The sequence below is a fragment of the Lichenostomus cassidix genome, chromosome 22, assembly GCF_008360975.1.
Source record: "Lichenostomus cassidix isolate B80296 chromosome 22, HeHo_3.0, whole genome shotgun sequence".
Taxonomy (NCBI): domain Eukaryota; kingdom Metazoa; phylum Chordata; class Aves; order Passeriformes; family Meliphagidae; genus Lichenostomus; species Lichenostomus cassidix.
Genome location: NC_139502.1, coordinates 4,581,139 through 4,605,093, shown reverse-complemented (window position 1 = coordinate 4,605,093; position 23,955 = coordinate 4,581,139). Strand labels below are relative to the sequence as shown.

Sequence of the window (23,955 nt, the reverse complement as noted above, 5' to 3'; positions counted from 1 at the left end):
TTCAGGTCCCTCACAAGAGAGACACTGAGGGGCAGGAGCATGTCCAGGGGAGGACATGGAGCTGGGAAGGCTCTGGAGCACCAGGAGCAGCCGAGGGAGCTGGAAAAGGGCTCAGCCTGGAGAAAAGAAGGCTCAGGAGGACCTTCTGGCTCTCAACAACTCCCCGACAGGAGGGGGCAGCCGGGGGGTGGGTCAGGCTGTGCTCCCAAGGAACAGGGACAGGACAAGAGGAAACAACTCCAAGCTGTGCCAGAGAAGGTTTGGGTTGGATATTGGGAAAATTCCTTACTGGAAAGGGCTGCCCAGGGAAGTACTGGAGTCGCCATCCCTGGGGGCATTGAACAGCCGTGTGGATGTGGCTCTCGGGCCCAGGGGTCAGTGGCGGCTCTGGCAGTGCTGGCAGCAGCTGAGCTCGGTGGCCTCACCGTTCGTCCCGATCGCCTGCGCCATCGCCGCTGTTCCCCCTCAGGCGCTGGCGCCAGGGGGCGGGAGAGGCCCCGAGGAGCGCCAAGATGGCGGCAGCGCGACGGCTCTGCGTGGCGGCGGGGCTGGGCGGGCGGTAGGTGATCGCGGGGCCCGCGGCTCCTGCTGCCCCGGCACGGCTTTCTCCCGGAGGGAGCCCGGCGTATTCCCGGAGTAGGCCCCTCTCGCCCCTTCTTCGCGCGACTGAAAGGGCACCGTGTCGCAGTTAGCGACACCATGACCTCTAGGGCCGCCCCGGGTGCTCCTTGCTCTTCCCGTTCCTTTCCCCATCGTGGACAGGGGTGACGCTTCTTCCTGGCGGGCAGCGAGAGGCTGTTTCTCCTTCTCAGCCCATTTCCAGGAGCGAGCCGGTAGTTTCTCCCGACACGCAGCTCCTGAGGAGTGCTCAGCCCTGCGCGCCCGGGGAGTGCCGTGAGGGGTAATTCCCCACACATCCCCTCCGACCCCTGCACTGAGGGTAATTCCCCTCACACCTTCTCAGAACCCTGGTCTGAGGGTAATTCCCCTCACACCCTCTCAGAACCCTGCACTGAGGGTAATTCCCCACACATCCCCTCAGTCCCCTGCACTGAGGGTAATTCCCCTCACGCGTGCTTAGGATCCTGCATGAGGGGTAATTCTGCACCCAACGTGTGCACAGGATCAGGCAGTGAGGAGCTGTTCCTCCCCTCGCCTCCCCCGTAACTTTAGGACCATGAAACAGGAGGAAATCCTTCCCCCCCTGCAAGCAATAAGGGGGAATTTAGAGGACCCTGTAGCGCTGGGCACACCTTCTCTGTGCTGAGCACTGTAAAATGGGATATAATCATTATTAGCCAAAGCTAAAGGGAGAAAAAACTGTCGGGGGACTTTCCTTACTGTGGTTTCTACCTGCTCCCAAACCCACAAAAGTAAGCCAGTAACGCGATTTACACCTTTTCTGTGTTCATGTGTCCTGCGCTCAAGGCAGGGATGTTCATATCATGAGACAGAGCTTCTCTTCTGTTCCATGTTTGAAGTTTCTGGGTCTCTGTGCAGTGCCTATGTTCTGGTTTATGACCCCCTGAGATAACCAGCCTCCTCTTACAGAATAGCCCTTGCAGATGGTATTTCCTTAGTTTACCAGCTTTCCCCCTGTGGAGAGGGAAAAGGAGGAGAGGAGCCAGATAATAATTGATCCTTAGTATGTAATAGTTAATCTGTGACATGAGGTGTTTTGTTTTCATTTTCTGATGTTCGCTTTGCTTTGAAATACCTGGATGCTGTTGGTTGTGCATACAGTAACAGAAATCAGGTGTGCAGGCAGCTATTCACACCTGTGAAATGGAGGCTGTTACTCCATCACTCTGTCCTGGTTTTACTTTTAACATTTTTTCTCTTTTCCCCTCTGCTCCCCCCCACCCCTTTACCTTAGTCTGAGCCAATGACACCACCCCAGTTCTGACTGGAGTGTGAGTTCCACGGTCAGTGTGGAACTGTAACTGGTGAGGTTTAATTATGGGACAGTACTTGTACAGAAATATGCTGAATTTCTTTATTCCCTAAAGGGAATAAAAGAGGCAGACAGGGCTGAGATATGGCTTGGTATGTGTAGCTAATATAATTTTTATCTTTTACCCAAGTGCTGTCCTGGTATTTTTTTTTTTTCTTATGAGAATTATTTGTGTAAGAGCAGCTACTGGGTACCCTTTTCAGCCCATCTTGTATCTTCTAAGAGATCTGTAGACTCTTGTTGACATGCCTTTAGCTGGTCAGACCCTTATGTCTGACCAGCTAAACCCACAGAGTACAGGAGTAAATTCTGGCCTTGGTTTAGCCTTGGATGTTTGGGGTTGGATTCATCTCAGCTCTCTGTGATCTTCTGAAAATTAGGTATTCAGTCCAAGCTAGATGTTCGGGTGCTCAGAACTGTTACAAGAAAGACAAGAGCCTCCCCTTAGGGTGATATCTCCTGTGATAGGTGAGTGAGCTGATCTGCTTGTTTTTTGTGACTGAAGGAGTCTTTGGGTGGCTAAAATTGCAGAGTTATGTCTGTTTTGTTACAAAATGAGGGAGAGGAAGCACTGGAAGGGCAAAAAAGGGATGTTCTGTGAGTTTGCTGCGTTATTTGAGAGGTTTAAGGCAGGTGTGTCTTAGTGAGTCCTGGGGCTGCTAACAGCATCTGCAGTAGTCTTTGGGACAGTGCAAATGTGTAATACAGAAATAGTTCATAAAGTTATTTTTCTCCAGGTTCTGTCATATGCTGTTAAAAGATCATAATCTGACAACTCGACAGCCTTTCCACCAACTTCTGCAAAAGAAACCCTCTCTTCCATCTGCAGTATGGCATCGTGCAGGTAAATACCAGTTAAAAATTACCAAAGGAGCATGTTGTGGGTTTTTATGTCCTGTGGTAATGCTGGAAGTTTGCTGTTTATTCTCAGTGGTGACAATTCCTTGGTGGGTTTTAATGCATTCCTGGTGCATCTGGACATCTAGGGCACAGGGAGATGTGGAGAGCTCACCATGTGCTGGTTATATGTCTTTTTTCTAATATCATTCAGCTGCCAAGACTCTGTTAGTGCAAAATACTATTTGAGCTTTGCTGCACTTGTTAATTTCATTTCTATCTTGGTGTAAATGTGTCCATTGAGAGAGACTTTGTGCTGCCTTCTGTCCTGCTGCAGCTGCTGGCTCTGCCAGGTCATGTTGCCAAGCATCCAAGAGCTCAGGAAGGCTGCAAGTGAAGTTTTTCATTCTCGGAGCTGCAACATTTTCTCTTTTTAATTTTCTCCTTTTTGAATATGTATCCGTGTGTGGTGCATTAACAGGATTCTCCATTAATATTATCTATAATTTGGTGTTACCCTGAATTTGAGGTTGAGTTTGTTGTACCTGCCACATATTGGTAGGCTGGAATGCTCAGGAAAGAAAGAAAAAGATAAAAACCTGTGAAACTTGGACTACAGAAAACTTTGTGCTTTTGCCTGAGGGATTTAGCAACTGCCCCTCAATGCTGGGGCAGAATTAGTCTAAGACAGAAAGATTTGGCAGGTGCTGTTGCATTTAATTAGTCACAGATGGAAATGTTATTGAAATGAGTCTACTCAGGCAGAAGTTTCTTTTCAATTTTAGTTTCAGAGTCCAATCTTAGCTAGTCCAGCACAGTTTTTTGTATTTCAGTTCTAATCAAAAGGCAGACTGGTGAGTAGAATTAGTGTTTTACCTGTTTCTGCATGTGTCCTGCTGAAGTCAGCCTCAGTCTGATCTGTTCCTCTCACCTGGAGCAGAGGACAGGTGGGTACTCACAATGTTCCACAGGGGCTCCAAAGAACAAATACACATGTCAGAGGTGAACAAAGCCAGTTACCAACTTCTGAGTAATAAATCCCAAGGAGTTACAGCTGGGCAAGGAACTCTCCAGGTCAATTAATGATTAAAAATCCTGGTCTTAGGAAAGCAGATCTTCAGCTGCAGAGGACACCTGAAATGTAGAGACTGCCCACCTTGACACCTTTTGAGAGCTGATCCAGCTGTTAGTGACCCACTGCTTCCAAAAACCAGGCAGAGTGTACTCACACATCCAGTCCAGTTGTGGGTTATATGGAAATGACACTGTTAGGCTGGATGGGATTTGGATGCCGGCTGAATCTGGGGGATGAGTAGTTCTTCCATCCCCATGGATAACCTACTTGCTTGCTTTGTCAGGAATATTCTTTTCATGATAAAACTAAAAGTTTCTATCCTAAGTTTGGAGTTATTTTCCCTTTTAAAAACCACAAGATGTTGTGTGTGCATATTTGCCACTGTCTATGTTCAAGTTAAAGGTCTTGTCACCATGACAGGCACAAGAAGCAACAATTGGCAATTTATGAACAGTGTGATTTGTCATCTAATGCCATGGTGTCATGAGCAAAATGGCACTTTACAAAAATGAAAATGTCATCTCTTTTTGCTGCTCTAAATCCCTCTAGTGCATGTTTTTTTTTTTTTTTAGTTGTGCAAGCTTGTTTCTGAAATATAATTTATTTATTAATATTAGTCCCTAAAGATTTTTGGTTTTAAAATGCATTTTTTTCTTTCCTGCATTTCTATATTTCACTGTGCTACTGGATGTGCAGGGGGTTAGGAAGGAGAACCAGAAGATAAAGGAAAGTCCCTAACTGATATTCAGCTTCAGTAGGACATCAGGCATGTGCTGTGTGGAGGAAAATCACAAATGTGATTGTATGGAGAGTACTAAATTTTAATCAAAATCAGAGCTTTTTACGCTCTTCCAGTGAAAGATCAACCCGTGTCGCAAAAGGAGCTTCAATAGAAATGTATCTTACAACATTTTTACTAAGGAATTGTAAATAATTTTATTTTAAAGTGCTTGGTCAGTTCAGTTTCTGGAGGGTAAATGATGGCTTACAGTAATTTTTCACCCTGTGGAAAAATCTAAGCAGGGTCTGCTTCTCTGTAACTGTCATTACACTTGTTTTTTATAGTGATGAAAAATAAGATAAAATCAACCCCTCTGAATTGTGTATCAGCAAGAGGGTTAGCAAAACTGATTATGCTTTGAATAGGAAGTGGTAATGCTGGAAGAGGGGTTAAATGGCATTTTTAAATGCTCATAAAAAAAACAAACACAGCAGAGACCTAAAAGGGTGCAGCTCTTGGCCCTCAGTGGAATGGGAGGCTGGCCCCTGCAGCTCAATGATTTTTAGTAAATAAAAGTTACAAAAATAAGCTAAGACAAAGTTCCTTTTCTCATGCTGTCTGCTGTGAGATGATGTACCTGTGTTCCTGTGGCTCTGGATGCTCTCATGGAACCCCAGGTGTCGTGTTTTTAAAGCCTTATGGCTGCCTGAGGTGCAGTTTTGTGGTTCAGAGGAATGACCCTGGGTTTGCTGAGTAATCAGGACTTGACTTTCATTTAAGCTCCTTGGTTTGATTGTATTACTTTCCTTCTTTGTTTTTGTCTTTCCAGTAAGAGGCATGTTTATTCAAACTCAGGACACACCAAATCCAAATAGCTTGAAGTTTATTCCAGGAAGGGAAGTACTGGAGTCGAGGACTATGGAGTTTTCCACACCAGCTGCAGCATATTGCTCGCCTTTAGCAAGGTATTATTAAACACATCATAATTGGTTTGGGGGGTTGGTATGGGTTCTGTGTCTACAACTGATGTTTTTAAGCACAACTTTGGATCATTCTGCTCCTTCTTAGGAGCAGCTTGCTTGTGTTTGAGATTTAATGCTGCGTGAGATTAAAGCTGAGAATGTTGTTGCTGAAGCTGTTTGTCTGTACTCCCCATGGCTCTGTCATGACAGAAGGCACCATGGTTTAGTTCATGGAGTTAGATTGAAAGGTGTTACAAATCAATATTTGTGAGCAGTTGCAGCATCGTCAGTGAGACCTCTGGCCCTGATTTCTCAAATTCGTTCTCATCAGAACATTCTTCATTCAGGTAGTTACTTGGGAATCATAAATTTTCAGAACTGGGAAACAGGCAGTGAATAGCCTCCAATTGCTCTGAAATAAATGCAGTAGCTCACTTTGGCAGGTGTTGGGCCACTCCTGAACTTCAAAACCAGTGGATTTTTCCTTCACTAAAGTTTTATGCTTCACTTGAAGAAAGGCCACTCTTTTGGGCTGGACCTGGAACAGGTCTTGGGAGTGCAGCTTTGAGTAACCAAAATGCACAATCTGGAGTAAGAATCAGTTCTTATTGTCTTGGCATAGAAGGGGTTTGGAGCACCATCAGAAGTCTCTGGGAATACTTGGAAGCACCCATTTTGCTTGTGTGTCATTGCTTGCACGTCAGTCTCTGAAAATAAACTTTGTGTTCTTTTTGTGGAAGGGCTTCATGCTGGGGGTGAGATCCAGAAATGCTGCAGTAGGTTACTTCTGGAGATCCCAGGCCAAGGCATCTTTGTGTAACTTGGCAGAATTCTGTGCAAAAGCAGAAGCTGTTGGCTGTGGCATTCCCTCCAGGAGCTGTGGGGTTATCAAACATGCAGCTCTGATGTTTCCAAAAGTCTCTTGCAGAGTTGTTTGAGCAGTCAGGATCTTTGCAAGCAGAGCTCCGTGACTTGCAGTAATAAATCCAATGTGAAAGGTTTGTGAGGACATCACAACGTGTTAGCAGAGTGCTGAAGCTGTAGGATCTCATTGTGCCAAAGTGCATCAGGTTGCAGAGTGAAATCGACTGTCAGAAAGTGGGTTTTTGTTGTCATATATGTGCAAATAGACATTTTCTTCCAAGATGATTTATGTACTGGAATGTGTGCAGTGCAAACCAACTTGGCTGTGTGTATTGTCCAGGTTCATGGGAAAAACTGTCTACTCTGTATATATGGTGTTTGTAAATGGAATGACTTTTAAAAGGGAGTATGAATTTTTCAAAGAATTTACAAACGCTCCCTGGAGGAGAGGGAGGAAAGATAATTATTTAATTTATTTCAGATGGTTTGGTACACTTGCATATTTCCATGGTTTAAGTAATTTCAAAATACAGTTGATTTAGTGATGTAAATGTTCAGTGCTCGTACAGCTGTTTCATGTGTAGAAATTCTTTCAAGTGGGTATTGTGAAATCACTTTTTATCATTTTCCATTTCACATACTTTTGTGGTAAGATTTCTGATTCCTTCATTGCATTTTTGATGTTTTCCAGTCTTTCAGGAGAATATCTTTTTTCCCTCTGTAATTACAAAAAGCACTCTTACAGCGTTACACTGTATTTACCTCCAAGTGCATCATAGGGTTTTTTTTTTTTTCTGTGGATGAAATTCTTGGGTTTTCATTAACCATTTATGAAAATCGGTTTTTGTATTCTCATTCTCATTTTTATACTTAAGGCATTGTCCAAAATACGTTCTTTCCTGTAATCTGAGTTCTTGTGCTGCTTCGAATGTGTTGCTCCTTTATGACCTGGATGTTGGGTGCTGTGTGGTGTCACCTCAAACAATTCAGTGTGAGTCTCATGCCTTTACTTAATCTTCATGTGCCATGTAAATGACCAAAAGTAGTGAAGATACCTTGCAAGGTGAGTTGGTGTCAAAGCCTTGTGGGCTGCTGGACTCCAACCTTTTTATTTCATGGCAGCAGAGTTGAAGGCATTTTTTGTGGAGCTCAATAACTTCAATAACTTTAAGAAACTTTACCTGTATTTGCACTAGTCCTACCTGCAACAATAGGTACCTCTTGGTTTTGATGCTAACAAGTACCTATTAATATACAGAATATAATTTTGCCTCCAGAGAACTGACAGAAGCTCTTTGATACATTTTGGGGAAAGTCCTGTAATGTGTGTTCAGTTTTCCTTTATTTCACATCAGGATCCCTGTTTCTTCCTAAGCTATGGGTGAGATAACTGAGTTTCTCTTAATGGTTCTGGGGTTTTTTTTTTTTTTTGTCTAGGAGTGCATTTGAGAACTACTTCTGTGGCAGATTTGATGCATTTTTTGCCTTTTTAAATTTGTTTTTGTTTCCTTAACAGACAGTTATTCAGGATTGAAGGAGTTAAAAGTGTTTTCTTTGGGCCAGACTTCATCACAGTCACCAAGGTAAGCAGAGCAGATATTCAGCTGTGCTAAAAGATGAGCTGTCTGGAACTGGCCAGAGAGCAGATCCAGCCAGGCTCTTGGACAGGCATGGTGGAAGTTCCAGACACAGTGTCCACAAGTGACTAAAGGGAGTTGCCTTTAATATAAAAGGAAATAAATAATTGCAGTGGATGGCTAAGCACTGAAGTAGGCTTCCCAGGGAAGTTGTAGATTCTTTGATCTTGGAAATGCCTGACATTAGACTGTCTGAGGCCCTGTGCTCGTGGTCAACTCAGAAGTTGGCTCTGTGTGAAGCAGGAGGACTGGAGGACCTGTGGACACGGCCAGAGTCAGTGTAGCACCAGCACAGGGTGTGTTTGCACAAGGTGTGGAGCTCGTGGCACCAGAGATAAGGAGTGACGTAGGAGCTGGCAGGCTCTTACGTGGGAAGAGTACGGGGCAATTCAGGGAATTATAATTTGGTAAATTGATAAACTTGAGTCTCTGAAACAGTTGGTAAAAATATGTGTCAAATAATAATGCATTTTGGAGACTTTGACACCTTGTTAGATAATATTTTAAAAGCACTTCCTTGGCTTTCAAACTGGGAAACCTTTCTTTTGATTGTTAGAAATTGAATCTTACTAAACTTCTTTGTAAAGCTGAACTTGACAGAATTATGAAGTCCAATCCATGCATCAAATGTGAGAGCCCATGATGATGTTTTTAACATAAGAATCTCTGTAACTTAGCAGCAGCAGGCAGGTACTCTTTTTCATTCCCCCTTTTTTTTTTCCCCTTCTGATTCTCACAGGACAGTGAGGACCTGGATTGGAACTTACTGAAACCAGATATTTATGCAACTATAATGGATTTCTTTGCCTCTGGCTTACCTGTAGTTACTGATGAGGCACCTAGGACAGATACAGGTAAATCACATCTTCAGGGAGGGGCCAAGGTCTGCCTTTGGGTTTTGCTTTTGTGACATTCAGAAGACCCCCCGCTTTCCCCTCAGAAAAGCATGCAAGAGAATTTAAAGCCTGATAAAATGAACACAGGCAGGAACTTGCAGCCTGCATGGGTTCTGGCAGGGGCTGCCCTGTCAGAAGGAGCTGCTTACCCCAGAACACAGAGCTGGTTCTCTTGTGCTGGTGTGTGAGGAGCAGAATGTCCCAGGCCATGCTGAGCTGGGAGCTCTGGCAGTGTATTGGTTTGCAAACAAACCAGTGGGAGATCACAAGTCAAGATTGAAATTAAAAAATAACTGAAACAGTACAGGGAAAAGCACTGACAAAGTCAGATACAACCTAACACCCTGTTAGGGTGGTGGTAGCAGTCCAACTGAAGTAGTCCAGTTGAAGCAGTGATCCTGTGAAGGTCCAGTCTCCAGCTGAAGATCCAGTGGTAGCTCTTGTCCTCTGGGAACCCAGTAGACAGGGCTAGCTCAGGCAGTTCCAAGGCCAGGTTATATCCAGGTGGGAACACCTGGCCCCTCCTTCCTGGGCAGAGCATCCCACAATGGGATAAGTCCATGAGTCACACGGTGGGTCCCTGATGGCCCATTGCCTGTCATGCGGGTGGGTCATTAGCAGGTGATAGCAGCTAACGGCCCACAGCTGGGGGTAATAGAATACTTAACTACATCTATATTGCAACCTAGGACAGGCAGCGTGGGCCCTGGTACACTCTGAGGGAGAAATGTTTTTGAAAGTTGAGTTTAGAAAGCTCTGGGGTGTTGCTGCATATTCCTTTTGTATGGGCACCTACAAAGGGCTTTACTTCTCTTCTTAAAAAAGGACTCTCCAGGCTTAATGCTAGTGCCTTAGTGATAGGTTTATGGTCTTAAATGAACAAAACATAGTAAGAGGTCTTTTGAAAACTGTAACAGAAAGTAACGGGCTAATTCACAATTTAACTCAAGGGCAGTATTTTGCCTTTTATCTTCTCACTTGGACCATACTTCCAGTTTTTCCAGGATTTTAAGGAAAATTAGGACTACTGAATTTCTCTCAGCTCTGTTATGTCAGAATTTAATTTTGATATTAACCTAGTCTTTATTTTATTGGAAAAACTTATCTTTAAAAATTCTTCTGTGAGACTGATCTTAGAATTTAATTCAGAGCTGCTGAACCCAGGCTTGTGCATAATTCTCCTGCTGAATTTTTTAGGTTGATAAAAACGTTCTTCTGAAGACCCTTTAACCCCTGTATCCCTTTGGAATGTTAATTGTTGCATCCTTTAAAAGGTGGCACTGCTGCTGTCTGTTAAGGCCTTTGTCTGTGGAGAACTCTGAACCAACACTGGGTTTTGCCATTGAAAGCTCCATATTGCAGGAAAAAAACATTTACGCTGAATTAAGATTTTTGCCTCTTGCTTTTCAGTCGTTTTTATGCTATTTCGTTCTGCCACTGGGATATCCAGGGTTAGCAATCATACTGAAATCCTCTCAGTGTTCTGACTTGCACATTTTTCTTTTCCCAAGCTGCTTCAGAGGAAGATGATGAAGTTGTACTGATGATTAAGGAACTGCTGGATACAAGAATCAGGTGAACGGGGAACATTGCTGCTAGATGAGTGATTTAGTCTTGGGGTTTGAGTTTATTTGGGGAACAGCACGTTTTTCTTTGGGAATGTGTGATTTCATGGTTCAGCATCTCATGAGGAGAGGTTCAAGTGCAGAACTTGCCAGAGCTGGGAATGCTGCTCATTTGAAGACTCTATCTGTGGTTTTCCTTTTGAAGCTCCTGTGCTGAGCTGAGTCCACCTTGCTGAGTGACTTCAGAGCAGGGCTTGGGCTTGCTCTCCACAGTGCCTTTAATGGGTCCAGTGGGTTTAACCTGGCTGCTTTTAAGTGGTGGAAACAGAATAGGCTTTGCTTTTACAGGCTCTTTTTTCTCTCTCTCTATTAATGCCTGTCTTAATTGTTCTTGTCCTTCCCTTCCAAGTATTCCAAAGTAGTTTATACTCCAAAGGAAAATTTCCTTTGGGCTTCAATGGATTTTGTCCTTGCATTCTGTCATGATTTTATTGGTGCTTTAACACAGCTTGAATTCAGAAACTGGTGGTAACTGATGAAGTCTCAGGAGTGGCTGTGGATCATGTTGTTTACCTGAAGGGTATTTTTGTGGTCATAAATTGCCTTCCAAAGCAAACTGAAAGCAATAAGCAACTTGGCATTTGAGATGCAGGGAAGATGTGTGATGTGTTTGTGATATCTGATGGTGGCATCTTCCCCGGCTTACAAGCTGCAAAAACTAGACACTTGTGTGTCAAAATCATAGAAGTTATGATGAACTTGGGCCCTCTTTTTTTTTTTTTAAATTTTTTTTTTTAGATGCTGCATTTAAAGTTATATCACTTAATTTAATTTAAAAATTGGTTATCTCAGCACTGACACATGGTGCTGGCTAATTTTCCTGGAAAAGGTAGAGAAGTAGGAATAAGCTGGAGCATTTTTCCCAAACATTTGTGCTACGTGTTGAAACCAGAAGCCAAGTATAATGTTGTATAAAGCTGTGACAGTAATGTTCAGGAGGCCCTGCTCCTGCTGGGTACCTGGTTGTTTAAGCTCCCTGGGGTGTCTCAGTCCTTCATTTCCCAGGGGCCTTTTATAACAGGCATAGAGTTTCTGTCCAAAATCCTGGTTTTCCCACCCTTTCATTTCCTCCCCCCTGTACCCATCAGTGGACCAAGAAGCTGCTGATGAGAATGTCAGCAGTGGTGTATCTTCCTTCATTTTATAGCAGGGTAGTTCACAGAAGTTACACATAAAGCAGGCTACACACAGAGCATTTGTTGTCCAGTAAATTAAAATTAAATGCTGAGAAGTTGTCAGAAGGTGCAGGATAGAGAGAAAATAGATCTGAAAGGTCCTGTAGTGTGTTAAAAAGTTAATTCAAGTAAGAAAAATGGAATTTTAAATCATGATCTTTGGCTTTCTGGAGTGGAGATAATTTGCTGTGGTGAGTTAATAAATGTGTCAGGTTCACAGATTTTTCTGTTAGGACTGTAGCTCTCAGAGAGTTATTTTGGAATTCAGTATAAAGAGCTTCTGTTAGAGTAACTTGATGGTTTTAACTTGGTCTGGAAAAATGTTGCTATGGGGACAGAGTTACAATGCTAGGCATTTGTGGCTGGCAGAGGGAGAGCAGGCTGCAGAAATGCTCATGGCACTGGGGTGAGCTTATCAGGAGCTGGCTCCTGCACCCCTGAGCAGGATTAAGCTTTTATAGTTGGAGCTATTTTCTATCCTGCGTAAATTGTGGAGAACTTCATATTTATTTATGGAAGCAGGACTTCTTATCACAGGTGGCAGCTGCACTGCATCCTTATGGTAGGACACACCCCTGTTGTATTGGCAATAACTGAGGCAATTATTGCATGTGGAGAGGGCCTCAAGGCAAACCAGGGTGTCTGCAGGCTGGATCAAGCTCTGCTCCAGGGTGTTTGCTCTCTACCTTAAAATTTCAGTGATTCCTTCATGCACTGTTGCATTCATTGCAAAAATGTTTTGCCTACTGTTCTACAGAAAACATTTCTGTAGAAATTTCATGTTAGATAGTCCAGCAAAGTAGGAGCTGTTGGAAATGTGAACCAGAGAAATAGTGCCTAAATCCTTCTATCTTGACAGTTTTTGTGAGTATTAAATGTTGCTTTACTAAGGGCTTCTGGAAGGATCATGTTTCAGCTCCATTTGCTTTAAGTTAAATATTGTGTTCCATCAGGCCGACAGTGCAAGAAGATGGTGGTGATGTTATTTACAAAGGCTTTGAGGATGGGATTGTGCAGCTAAAGCTGCAGGGTTCGTGCACCAGCTGTCCCAGTTCCATCATCACCCTGAAGAATGGTATACAGAACATGCTCCAATTCTACATCCCTGAGGTTGAAGGTGTGGAACAGGTGGGTTGGGGAGAGATCATAGGTGTTTTCTTTTCAATGAAAAAGGAGCTTTTTGTCCCTTTCCAGTAGGAACAGGTTGTCAATTTAGGGAAAAACAGGGCTGTGTAGAATCAGGTTGTCCAAGGCAGAAGCTGTATCCTGGCTAAAGATACAGAACTCTGCAAGGTCCTGTAGCAGCCCATAGGCTGGGACCGCCTGGCTGGGGAGCAGTGTTGCAGCCCTGGGTGCTGTGGGTGCCAGGCTGAGCTGAGCAGCAGCAGTGGCTCTGGGGCAGAGATGGCTGATGGTGTTGGCAGCAGGGGAGGGAGGTGACCTCTCACGGCACTCCCCACAGTGTGCCACATCTCTACTCCTCTACCGAGGAGCCCAGAGCTGTACACTCTGTTTGCTGTTACCTTTGTGCTTTGGAGACTTTAATGTGATAAAAACAATGAGTTTTTTTCCCCTGAAATGCAGATTCTTTGGCTTTCTCATGAAATATCTTGATCTCTGGAGCGATTGTTTTTGTGGCCTTTGTGGTAACTTGTCCAGCTCCTATTATTAAAGCTCATTTCCTCCTGGTATTTTGGATTGCCAGTTTTTCTTACCTTCCTCATGAGCCCATTGTTGTTCAGCAGTGTGGAATAACTGCTGTTCTCCTTGGGACCAGCAGGGACTTAATGTAATAAATCCTGCAGGACTGAGAGCTTAACCTGTTTATCTAAACTACTTCTGGATTTGATTTCAGGTTGTTGACGACGACGATGACGTGGAGAAAGAAGCAAATTCTACCTGAGCTTCGTCATCTGTGGCCAAATAATCATTTACCTCCTGGTGTATGTAAACCATCTTTGTGCTGAGGAATAAGCAAATCTGCCTTGTCAGAAAAATAGTTGTACTTACTGTGAGAATGTAAGCTTAAGAAGATCATCCACTAATTTATTAAATGCCCTGTATTAAAAAAAAAAATAAAAAATCTTTTGCTCTACTTTGTGCTATGTCTTTAGAAAGAAGTGATGGGCTTGGAGAACAGTGGTATGTTTCTGCATTGTTTTTTCATACAGAAACTTCAATACTTAAAAAGGGGAAGGCAGAAGTAAAGTTTCTTGACTCTTTTGTGCAATAGCAATATTAAATGTTTATTCCCCCACTCATGGGACTGGCAGGACTCTCTGCCCTTGCTCTGTAAGTGGGAACTTCAGGAATATTAATTTTGTCAAGTCTTGTTAAAAAGCTGCTGATTCCTATCAAATGTTTGTGTCTGAAAAATAACCTGTAACATCAGCTGTTCATTTTGGAGGATGTAATGCTGCCATGGCTGGTGCAAAGTTACTTGCTTGCTCATTACCACTGTACAAACAAATAGCAACAGAAACAATTGTGAGTTGTTTGTTATAAAAATCATACCTTTTAAAGTAAATGTTAGAAAAGGATGATCCTTATCAACTTCAGTAAGTAGAGAGACTAATAGCTCATTTAGAGCTAAAATTATTCAGCTGCCATTAGTGGTCTGTTCAAACATGCAACAGCTGATTTCTCACCGTAATTCTCCACCATCAGGAGGAAGGTGCAGTGCTGGAGGGCAGGAATTGCCTGTGTCGGATGGCAGAAGGAAGGAGGGGCTGTGTTTGCTCCTACCATATCCTGTTTGCTCTCCGGCTGTACCTTGGCTGCCTGTGCAGGGGACATGGCAGAACAGGGCTCCTTCCAGGCCTGCAGACTGTGGGAAGAGAAGTATTTGTTGTTCTGATGTTGAAATACATCAATGGGGCTTTGCAAGGTGTTGTGTTTACTTTTGTGTGTAGGAATTTCTTCCTGGTGCCTGGCTTTAGCAGATGGCTTTGTGACTGGGAATTCTGTTTCTTCTTTGTGCAGCCACCATGGAGCTGAGTTTGTGGTCCTTATTTAGTTTACAATTGTATTCCTTGTGGATAAGGACTTGACAGCCTCTGGTGTGCTCCCCCATTTCATTCCTTGCCCGTGTAATTATTCCACTGAGTCCCTAAACAGAATTAGTTCAGTTGGTGGAGAATCTTTTTTATAGCACCACATCAGCATGTGGTAGCCATAAACTTCCTATTACTTGTTAGAAATTTGAAAATAAATATTTTTGCTAAATATTTCTTCAGCTTTCATGGAGAGTAATAACCCACAGTTGTTTAAGTTACCTTCTCAGGATCTGGAGATTGGTGTGAAATTACCATGTTTTGTTTTACCCTCTGATGAAGAATGCCTGATCTTACAAGTGTATTGATGACAAAATTCCCTTCGAGGCTGGTTCAGATTACCCAAAAGAGAGCTTGTGCAAACAACATTGTCATGTTCTTCATCAGCAAACCATAAAATGATGAGTCATGGTTCTGGTTTCTCAAAAATAGAGCTTTTTAGGACTGATTTCTCCATTTCGTGCGCTATATAAGCCAAAACCTGAACAGCAAAATAGCTGTTTTATGTGGTAAATAAAATATACCTATGAAAGATGTGGTTGTTACTCTTCAGTTGAGCCGTGCTAATCTCTTCCAGGTACTGCAAGGATCCACTTCTGCTGCTTTGTATTTCCAGTCTTGTTTTTAATGGGTTTCCATTTGTACAGATAGGACCAAATTAAGCCTGTGTGTACTCAGGGGGAAGATTAAGCATCCTGTGATCTTGAGCCTAGAGATACCTTTCCTATCTAGCATCATGGCAGGGGATGGGATGTTCCTACAGCTCTGTGTTTAGAGAGGGCTCTTTGGGTGGGGGCTGGGAAGCCTTTCAGGTCAGCAAGGTGTTTTGACTGAAGTTTGTTACAAATTGCAGTTAGTCACTGTATTTACAGGAATATCAGCTGCTTGAAGTTATTCTGGTATGTTTTTAGAGGAAAAAGGTACTGTGGTATTTTTGCTGTGCCATAGCCAAGAGCAGAATTGCAGTCTGCCAGAGAGGCATTTTGTTTTCACCCATTCAGAGGAAACACAAAGTCCATTCACGTTTCATGGGCACTCTTCTAGCACTCCCTTACAGGAAAAGTTGATTACAGCTATCTAAACTCTTGTATTCAGTATTCACAGGTGGACACGTGGTTTTGTTCAGGATGTGACTCATCCTGTGTTTCGGGAGGAATTGTCCGGTTGGTCTCTGGGGAAGCTCTGGTCCCGCCCAGCCTGGGCTGACAGGAGTTTGCAGCAGGTACCTGAGTTGCAGCAGGAGGAAATCCTGACGTTACCTGATGTAAATCTGCAAGATGTGTTAAATAAGGGATCACAAAACCAACTCTTTTTCAGGAGGTGGTAGTTTGCAATCTGCCTAAAATTCAGGACTTGAGCCCAGACTTCTATTTGTGAAGCACGTTGAGCATAGAGGAGGAAGAAATGGGTATTTTTTTACCCGACCATGACCCCTTTGGTTAATTTTAAAAGGCTCAAGTGTGAGACAGGTTGGGAAACTGTTCTCACATTTCTCCATTTGGTAGTGAGTTGCACTGTACATCCACATGTTAGTTACACCATGTCCTGTATGTACAGCAAACCTCAGGATAAACGAACAAGTTAGATGGTGGGGAATACTGGCTTTTACAGGGAAAAAAATGAAATAGTCACTTCATATTAAACACATGGAGCTGGATTTCTGTAGGTGTAGAGTGCTGAGGAATTGGCACCAGGTGGGTTCATATGGATGAGGTAGACAGGGATTCATTTATAAGATCAAGTGTGGTATAGGGTTAAGTGATAAAGTGGGGTCTTTGCTGGCATGAGCTGTGTGCAGGGCATCTGTCATTACACACAGCGTTGTAGCCTTTCAATTTGTCTTGAGATAATGCTATGGATTATTTCAGGCTTGTAGTGGATACATTAAGAAATGCTGTTAGTGGGAAGAAGTCATGGACCAGGAGCTGCTGCAGGGCAGGGAAGGAATGCCTGGTGCAGAAGCAGAGCAGCCCGGTGGGTCAGGAGGCAGGGCAGTGTGAGTGCTGAGGGGAGCAGTGCTGCTGTGCCAGCCTGCAGGGTGTGTATTCCTGCCCATCACACCTTTCCAGGACTTAGTGGTTCCCTTCTCATCTGGGAAATCAGCTCTCAGTGCAACTTGCCTTTCTACTGGAAGATGGGAAAATGGAAGAAAAAGCAGTGTGAAGTCAGCCCTTCTCCAGCTTCACAAATGACAAGGAGGAGATAAAGCACTGGGAGCAGAATGAGAGAGGGCTGCTTTGCACGATCCAGTCCCGGGGAGCAGGATACCTGCCTTGGCTTGTCCCAGCGTGTCTTCCCTGTGGAACAAAAGCCAGGAGGTGGCTGTGTGTTGGCTGTAGGCTTCTAATGTTTCTGAGATCGGTGACCTTCGCACTGCTCTGCATTAAGCCAGGTTCTGGCAGCAAGTTCAAAATACGCCCTGTCCCAGTTCTTTTATATGTCCTGACATTGTGGGTTGTTTTCTAGGCTTTTGAAGGAAACATTTCTTTATTGACTTTTTGGTGTAATATTGAATGAATGAATTGAATGAATGGCATTCTTCTTAAGGCATTGCTCTCTTTGGTAGCTTTAGGCTTTTAATAAGTTTTCAAGCAGGGTTTGTTTGTGGTAGTTGCAGACAGCATCACTAAGCTCTCCAGCTGCATGGATGTCACTCCTTGGTCGGTTATGCTTGTCCCAGTTTGCTTTGCAGATTCATCTTAATGGTTTTTTTCTCTTGCTTCTGAATAGGTGCTGTTGTAGAACACTCAAAGTAAGAAACCAGAGGCCAGGCCACGTGGATTTGGGAATGATGTACCTCATGTCATGGGGGTCTGGGAGCCTGACAGGCCGCTTGTTCTCTGCCCGAGCCTGGAGCAGCCCTTGGGTGCTTGGGTTCATAACTCGGTGATTTCCAAACGCTGACTGCTGTGGAAAGGCCTGGGGATGATCCCATGGGTGCTGCTGCTGCCTAGCATCAGTGGGAATTACCGGGGGGGGGGCCTCAAGGAAAGGGCACATTCCCCTCCGTTGTCTGGGGTTGGGAATTACCGGTAAGATCTACGAATGAGCACCCCCAGCCCTGGGTCTGGGAATTACGGGGAAGGGTCTGGGTTAGACCCTCCGAGTCTGGGGTCTGGGAGTTGCCGGGAGGTCTCAGGGAACGAGCCCATCCCCCTGTCCCGGGGCTGCTTCCGCCGCCCTGTAGCCGGTGCCCGTCCCTCGGGGGAGGCGGCCTCCCTTTGTCCGCCCGGCCTCCACCCTCGGCGGACGCGGCCCCGGCAGCGGTTGCCACGTCCCGGCACGGGCGGGGCGGGGCGGTGGCGGCGCGGCCAATGGCGGGCGGGGCGCGCGGCGGGGCGGGTCGGGGCCTGCGCTGAGCCCGGTGCGGGGGGCGCGGCCCCGGCGCGCAGAGACAGCGGGACTGTGCACCGGAGCGCACCATGTGCGGTAAGGACGGGAGCGGGCCGGGCCGGGCCGGGCCGTGCAAGGCAGGGCAGGGCAAGGCAAGGCAAGGCAAGGCAAGGCAGGGGGGGACGGTGGGGCCCGGGCCGGCCGGGCGCTGTGAGCGGGGGGAAGGTGGGCACCGGCCGCTGCCGCCGCCCCGGGTGTAGCGAGAGCAGCCCCGGCCCCGTTATCCCGAGTGCCAGTGGCCCGGGGAGGCGGCTCGCACCGTGTTAGTGACTTAAAGCGCGAATTGTCCCCAGACGGTAAGCGGATGTGGCAGGAGTGGACAAAGGGCCGGTGCCCCGGGCGGTGCGAGCCCGGCAGCACCGAGCGCGGCCGGTTTGTGCCCTGTGCCCGTGGGGCTGGCTCGGTGCTGCTGGGGAACTCCAGTCGGGTGGTTCCCGAAAGCCCCGGCTGACACGGGAGCCCCGGCGCAGGCAGGGGCGTGTGGCAAGGGGCGCTCCGGTGGCGTTTCCAGACGTGGCTCTGGTCCTGTCGGAGTCACCACTCCCACTGGGGGTGCAAAGTCGTGCTGGTGTTTTCTTTAAGCGGTACAACTTCTGATACTGTGTTTTTCACAGGTGGGTTGGGCTTGGCTCAGTGGGGGCTGGGGGACAGACAGGCCGTGGGTCCGGCCTGGCCCCGCTGTGCCCCGAATGTGCCCCGAGCTCAGCACAAGCCCAGGGCGAGCTCGGGCCGGCGGGGCTTCTTATCCTCTCACCGCCGTGCCTTCCACTCCGCTTCTCAGAGCAATACAACCGCGCTGCCTCATCCTTTAGATGCAGGAATAGGCTTTATCCTTTCTCCTCCTATCCTGTCGTCTTCGTATTTTTCCATGGAAATTTATGCAACAGTATTCTGTTGGAGTTTCCTATTTTCTTTCCACACTTCCTTCTTTTTTTTTTTTCTTTCTGTATTTTTGTGTGCAACACTATGCTCTAAGCAAGACTGTGGGTTTTACACTTGATGTGCAAGTTGCCATTTCTCTCATTATCTTTGTGAGGTTGAACCGGCATTGCCTTCAAGCTGTCAAGTTGTGGAATGCTGTGGAGAATCAATCAGAAGCTCATACCTCAGCTCACATTTAACGCTGTTAATTTGTATTAAAAGTACAAAGCAGAGCAACGCTAAGAATAGAAAGGATAATTATTATTATAAATAGCTTGCTGCAGGAATAGGAATGTTTTTGGTGTCTTGTGCTTGCCTTATTTGAGGTCTGGCCTTTGACATTCTGCTCTTTGTCTTTTTGGCTGCAGTAAGCCCTGAAAACACTGTGGACAGTTACTTAGTTGTGTTCAAGATTTAATGTGTTTCGCTCCTTTTTGATACAAGTGAAGTTCTTCTTGGATATTGAAACATTTTATTAAAAGAGTGAAAAAAAGCATTAGGGATTATTCTCTGTTGAGTCTTGTTCTGGTAGTCGGGAGTGTATATCCCATAGTGAGAATAACTTTTCTCCTCACTGAAGTGCTGGTGGTTTGTCTCAAGCAGAGCTGATTTCTCAAGCTGTGGCAGCTGCACAGGCCTGGTGTCATGTATGAGCTCTCAGACAACAATATTTCTGTGATGGAATTGTAAGTGGGGATATACCTTGCTTTATCTTGCCACACTGCTTGGTGGGTACCTATCCACGTTTAGAGTTTTATCCAGTTCATCTTGCACAGAAAGGTAGTTATTAACATGAGCTTTAAAAGAAATAAATGTGACAATGCTGCTATTGTTATCTGAATTCTCAGATACCTCAGTTTGTCACACTGAAGGGACATTTTACTTCATCAACAGCTTCCAGACTGGAATTACCAACACAGTGTTTTCAGCCTGATGTTCAGGTTTGTGACCTGACGAAATCCCATGGTCTGATGGGCTTGTGCTGCTGGACAAGGAGCCTCAAAGTCCAGTCCCTTGGTCCCAGCTTTAAATATTGTTTAGATGTGCTGGGGTTTTGTTTTTAATAGTGTTAGTGAAAAATAGGGTTTGTCCTTGGTGTGTAATAGAAACTTGCAGTTTGAACACTTGGCCAGGTATAATTTGGGTGTGCTTTGGTCTGAATGTACCAAACCAGTTTAATGGCATCTATGAAATAGTTCAGAAAACAGGTTTTTCAAGGTAGCCAGGCTCGATAGACTGTTCTGTAAATCAGTAAACCTGTCATATGCCATGACTGATTTTAATGACAAAAAGTGATTGTAGAATTTAGGTCTTGGACTGTAGAATTTAGATCTTGTTTTACTACTGATTACTTAAGAGAAAATGGACTTAGGAAAGACTTGAGTTTCTAGTTTTGGGGTTTCATGTACATCGGTGGGGACATTCAGCCCTTCCACATCTGTTACACCTGGGTGTACGTGGTATTTGCCTTGGAGTGAAGCATGGGGTAGTGGCTCTGGCCCAGAATGAGTCCCTAGAATTGCTGCTCTGGTTTACTCTCAACAAGAGATATGCTGCCCTTTTTGAGCTGGAGAGGGTGTTGTGTGTGTGTGTGGTCAGGAAGAGAAGTGTTCAGTGGACAAACATGGATGTCCATGGAGTGGATGTTCTTCTGCTTTGCTTTTTCGGAGACTGGAGTTGATGAATTGAGTGTCAACTCTCCCCTGTGCAGCTCCCAGACAATGACATTGAGCTTGTGCCTGACCTTGTGCTCCTCAGACTCTGCAGGAATAGGGATGTTCTGGTATGCAGGGGTTGACACCTCCCTGGTGGGCAGCAGCAAAGGAGCATCAGTTCTAGGACATAGGATTCTTTGGAATTGCCAGGTGGATGTACTGATAACAAGGTCTATGGAAATGAGTTAACAGTAACAGGGTAAAGGAATTTGTAAGTAAACCCAGCCTGAAGGCTTTTCTACTTTTGAAGGAAAAGGATTAGGAGAAGCAATTCCTGAGTAACTTCATGTATCTGGAGAAGATCATTTACCTGGAAAGTGGTTATTAATTTTATTTGCCTGTGAATGTCCCATGGAATAAAGGAACCTGGGCTCCAAAAAAGTTCACAAGAAAATAAAGTTCTCAGAACTGTGACTGCCAGCTTTAGAAATCATGAATGTCCATTTGTTGAAAATGCTATTCTGTTAAAATTACCAGCTCCTAATAGGGAGTTCTTATGTAGCTGATGGCAAGAAGGCCTAGGATTTGTGCTTGAGTATCAAAAATCAGCTCTAAGAGAGAGTTGAGTGTCACAAGCAGGTGAATTCCTCTTCTGGTGGTTCCCTAGGTAAGATATTTAAGGCAAACCTGCAAGAAAAGAAATGGTTTATGTTCTAGATTATGTTGTTCAAGGGATTTCTCTTAAGAGAAATATATACAGAACTTATTACTGTGGATCTTAGCATGATTCAAGAGTTGTCTGATAAGCTGACATGCTTTGAATTGGTCTTTTCAGTCCACATGTGCGAAGTCCTGTGTCAGGTTAGTAGTTTAGGTGTTTTATGTTGTTGTAAAGTGTGACTGCTGTTCTAATTCTGAAGTGTGTTAGTGTTCCAGACAGGGTTGTTGTGTTTTCTGAGGCTGTCAGATAGGAATTCCTGTAGTATCCTTGCTGCTCTCTTCTTGTGGGTGGGAATACACAATTATAAACAGTGCTGGATGAGAAAGAAGTTCACAGGGTTGGTTTTTTGTTTCACCTGTATTTCACCTCGAACAATGCCAGCTCAGAGCTTGTCAAGGTAAAGTGATTAAATGTCATTATATATCCTGGTTTTCTGGAATACTTCCTCTTGCTGGCTTGTTCTGCAATGTTACAGAGGGCAGGTGTGACGTTATTGCTGAAAGCACTTGCATGGAAGGGGATCTAAATGTGTAACTAAAACCAAAACTCCTTTTTTGGGTCTGCTGGGGACCTGAGATTCATGGTGCACTGGTTTTGGGAACATTCTGCTCGGACTTCAAAGTTTGTACATATTCAGCACCTGGCATCCAAGCTGGTGGTGCACCATTTGGGACCCTGATGGAACTATTTGATTTGCCTTGGAATTCCATCCAAACCAACATGTTTCCATTGAATGGTTTCAATGAACTGTCACTGTGACAGAGAAATTGCGCTTCTGAGAGGGCTCCTGACAAAGCTCTGTGCACTTGATGTCTTTTCATGTCTTGAGTTGTGTCAATTGATTTGAATATAAGGTCAGGGTGGAGATAACAAGGCTTGAACAGGGCATTGTGACTTGGAGGAAAACATGTCTCTGATGTGTGACAAAAGGTCTTTTCTAGGCTGAGCTGTGAGATAGAGTTGGGTGTTCTGTGTGCCACCTCAGCTGTGTTTTATAGCTGCATGAAGTGATCCTTTGTTCGCTTTGAGTAAAAAGAGGGCTTTTCTTGAAGGGACGTGGCTGTGTCCTGCTGGGCCGTTGTGTCACCTGCTGGGCCGTTGTGAGGATCACCATGGGATCCTCACTGGACAGTGACACAGGTGGGACCCGCGGCTCAAGGGCTAATTCCAGAGAAAACTTCTCTCTTCAGAGCCTTGTTGGTGGCTGCTGGGAGAAGGAAACATTTTTCAGAAATACTCTTAGATCAGCGAAGTATAAAAACCACTTTGCATCTTTTTTTCCCCTCATCAGTGTTTCTGTCAAGGGCAGTGGAACTGTACTTAAAAGTGGAAGTGATTACAAGGTGTGATTGCTCATATGCTGCATAATCCAATAGTTAAGAGACAGTAAAAATGCTGCTTTCTAAATGGGGATTCAAGCTTGCCCCACCTATGAAGAATTACATCATTACAGGATGTTTGTAAAGGGGAAAATGAAATGCATTTGTAAATATTTCCAATAAATAAAGTTTGTTTACACATAGTTCATCATGGTAAGTGTCACAAATGGGAGATAAGCCTTCAAATACTGGATTTTAGCCTGCAGATTAGTAAGTAATGCATTTAGGAAGATTTATTTCTTCTCCAGGAGCCTTATTGCCTCATATTTTACTTCAATGATGCGTCATTTATACGTATTCTATTTTTCTTTTATTTTTTCCTGTTTTCTCTAAGGTGAGTTTTAAACCTCCCTGTCTTACTTGCCTTCTCATTTGTAAAATGTGTTTCTCACAGATGAGTTCTTAGAATTTGATTTTCCCAGTGGCATCTCCATTATCATTCAAGCTATTTTTCTCTCAGGACCTAAAAGCTGAACTGGGTCAAAACTGAACCTCCCAGGGTCTAGTTTTTTTGGAAGAGTGTGCCCATATTTTGCAGAATTAACACTGTATTTGCATTTTTTCCTGGTTTTGTTACTTTTCATAGTCTCTATGTTTTCTGAGAAGCAGAATTCCTTGGGATAGTTTTCTTTCTATTTGTTTGTTTTTTTGGGTTTTTGTGGCATTCTTAGTCTTAGATTCAGATTTGTTTTACTGGTCTCATGAATAATCTTAATATAATTGTGCTGTAATTAATAGTTGTTTTCAATGCCTGAGACAAATGACAAGTTGGCTCCTTTCTGGATGGGTGTTTTGTATTTGTTTGCAGTACAGGCAGGAATAAACACTTTGATTTTCCTTCTCATCCCAGCTGAGCCACCCTTTCCTGTGGGGAAGTCATTGCCACTTTATGCCCATTTTGTCGTGCACTGCCCGCGGTTGGGATCTGGGACAAGGAGTCAGGATTTGAACTGTTAGTTGGGGTTTTTTTTTATTTTAGGTGTGACTGAACTTGCTGAAATCTGCAGAGAAAATAGCTTAAGTCACTGTCTGTTTTGGGTTCAGATTTAATGAAGGTGTCCAAAGTCAACCCTTCTGGAGGGAGCCA

General features: G+C 44.5%; 2 protein-coding genes across 5 annotated transcripts in view; both read left to right on the top strand.

The window, feature by feature from the left end:
- Positions 1-407: 407 nt before the first annotated feature.
- NFU1 (NFU1 iron-sulfur cluster scaffold) lies at positions 408-15,331 on the top strand. The gene is made up of 8 exons (XM_085080776.1): positions 408-559; positions 2,692-2,798; positions 5,417-5,552; positions 7,930-7,996; positions 8,790-8,904; positions 10,458-10,521; positions 12,700-12,874; positions 13,602-15,331. Exons 1-8 carry the CDS (start codon positions 513-515, stop codon positions 13,647-13,649), a joined length of 759 nt encoding a protein of 252 aa, XP_084936902.1. The 5' UTR covers positions 408-512; the 3' UTR covers positions 13,650-15,331.
- A 2,769-nt stretch (positions 15,332-18,100) lies between these two features.
- Positions 18,101-23,955, top strand: part of GFPT1 (glutamine--fructose-6-phosphate transaminase 1) — a 40,077-nt gene continuing 34,222 nt past the window's right edge. For all 4 annotated transcript variants that reach the window (XR_014856235.1, XM_085080774.1, XM_085080775.1 and 1 more), the window contains exon 1: positions 18,101-18,228. Coding sequence is in view for 3 of the 4 variants with exons in the window: in XM_085080774.1 (XP_084936900.1) it covers positions 18,222-18,228 (7 nt within the window). In the remaining variant the exon portion in view is untranslated. The remainder of the gene's footprint in view (positions 18,229-23,955) is intronic.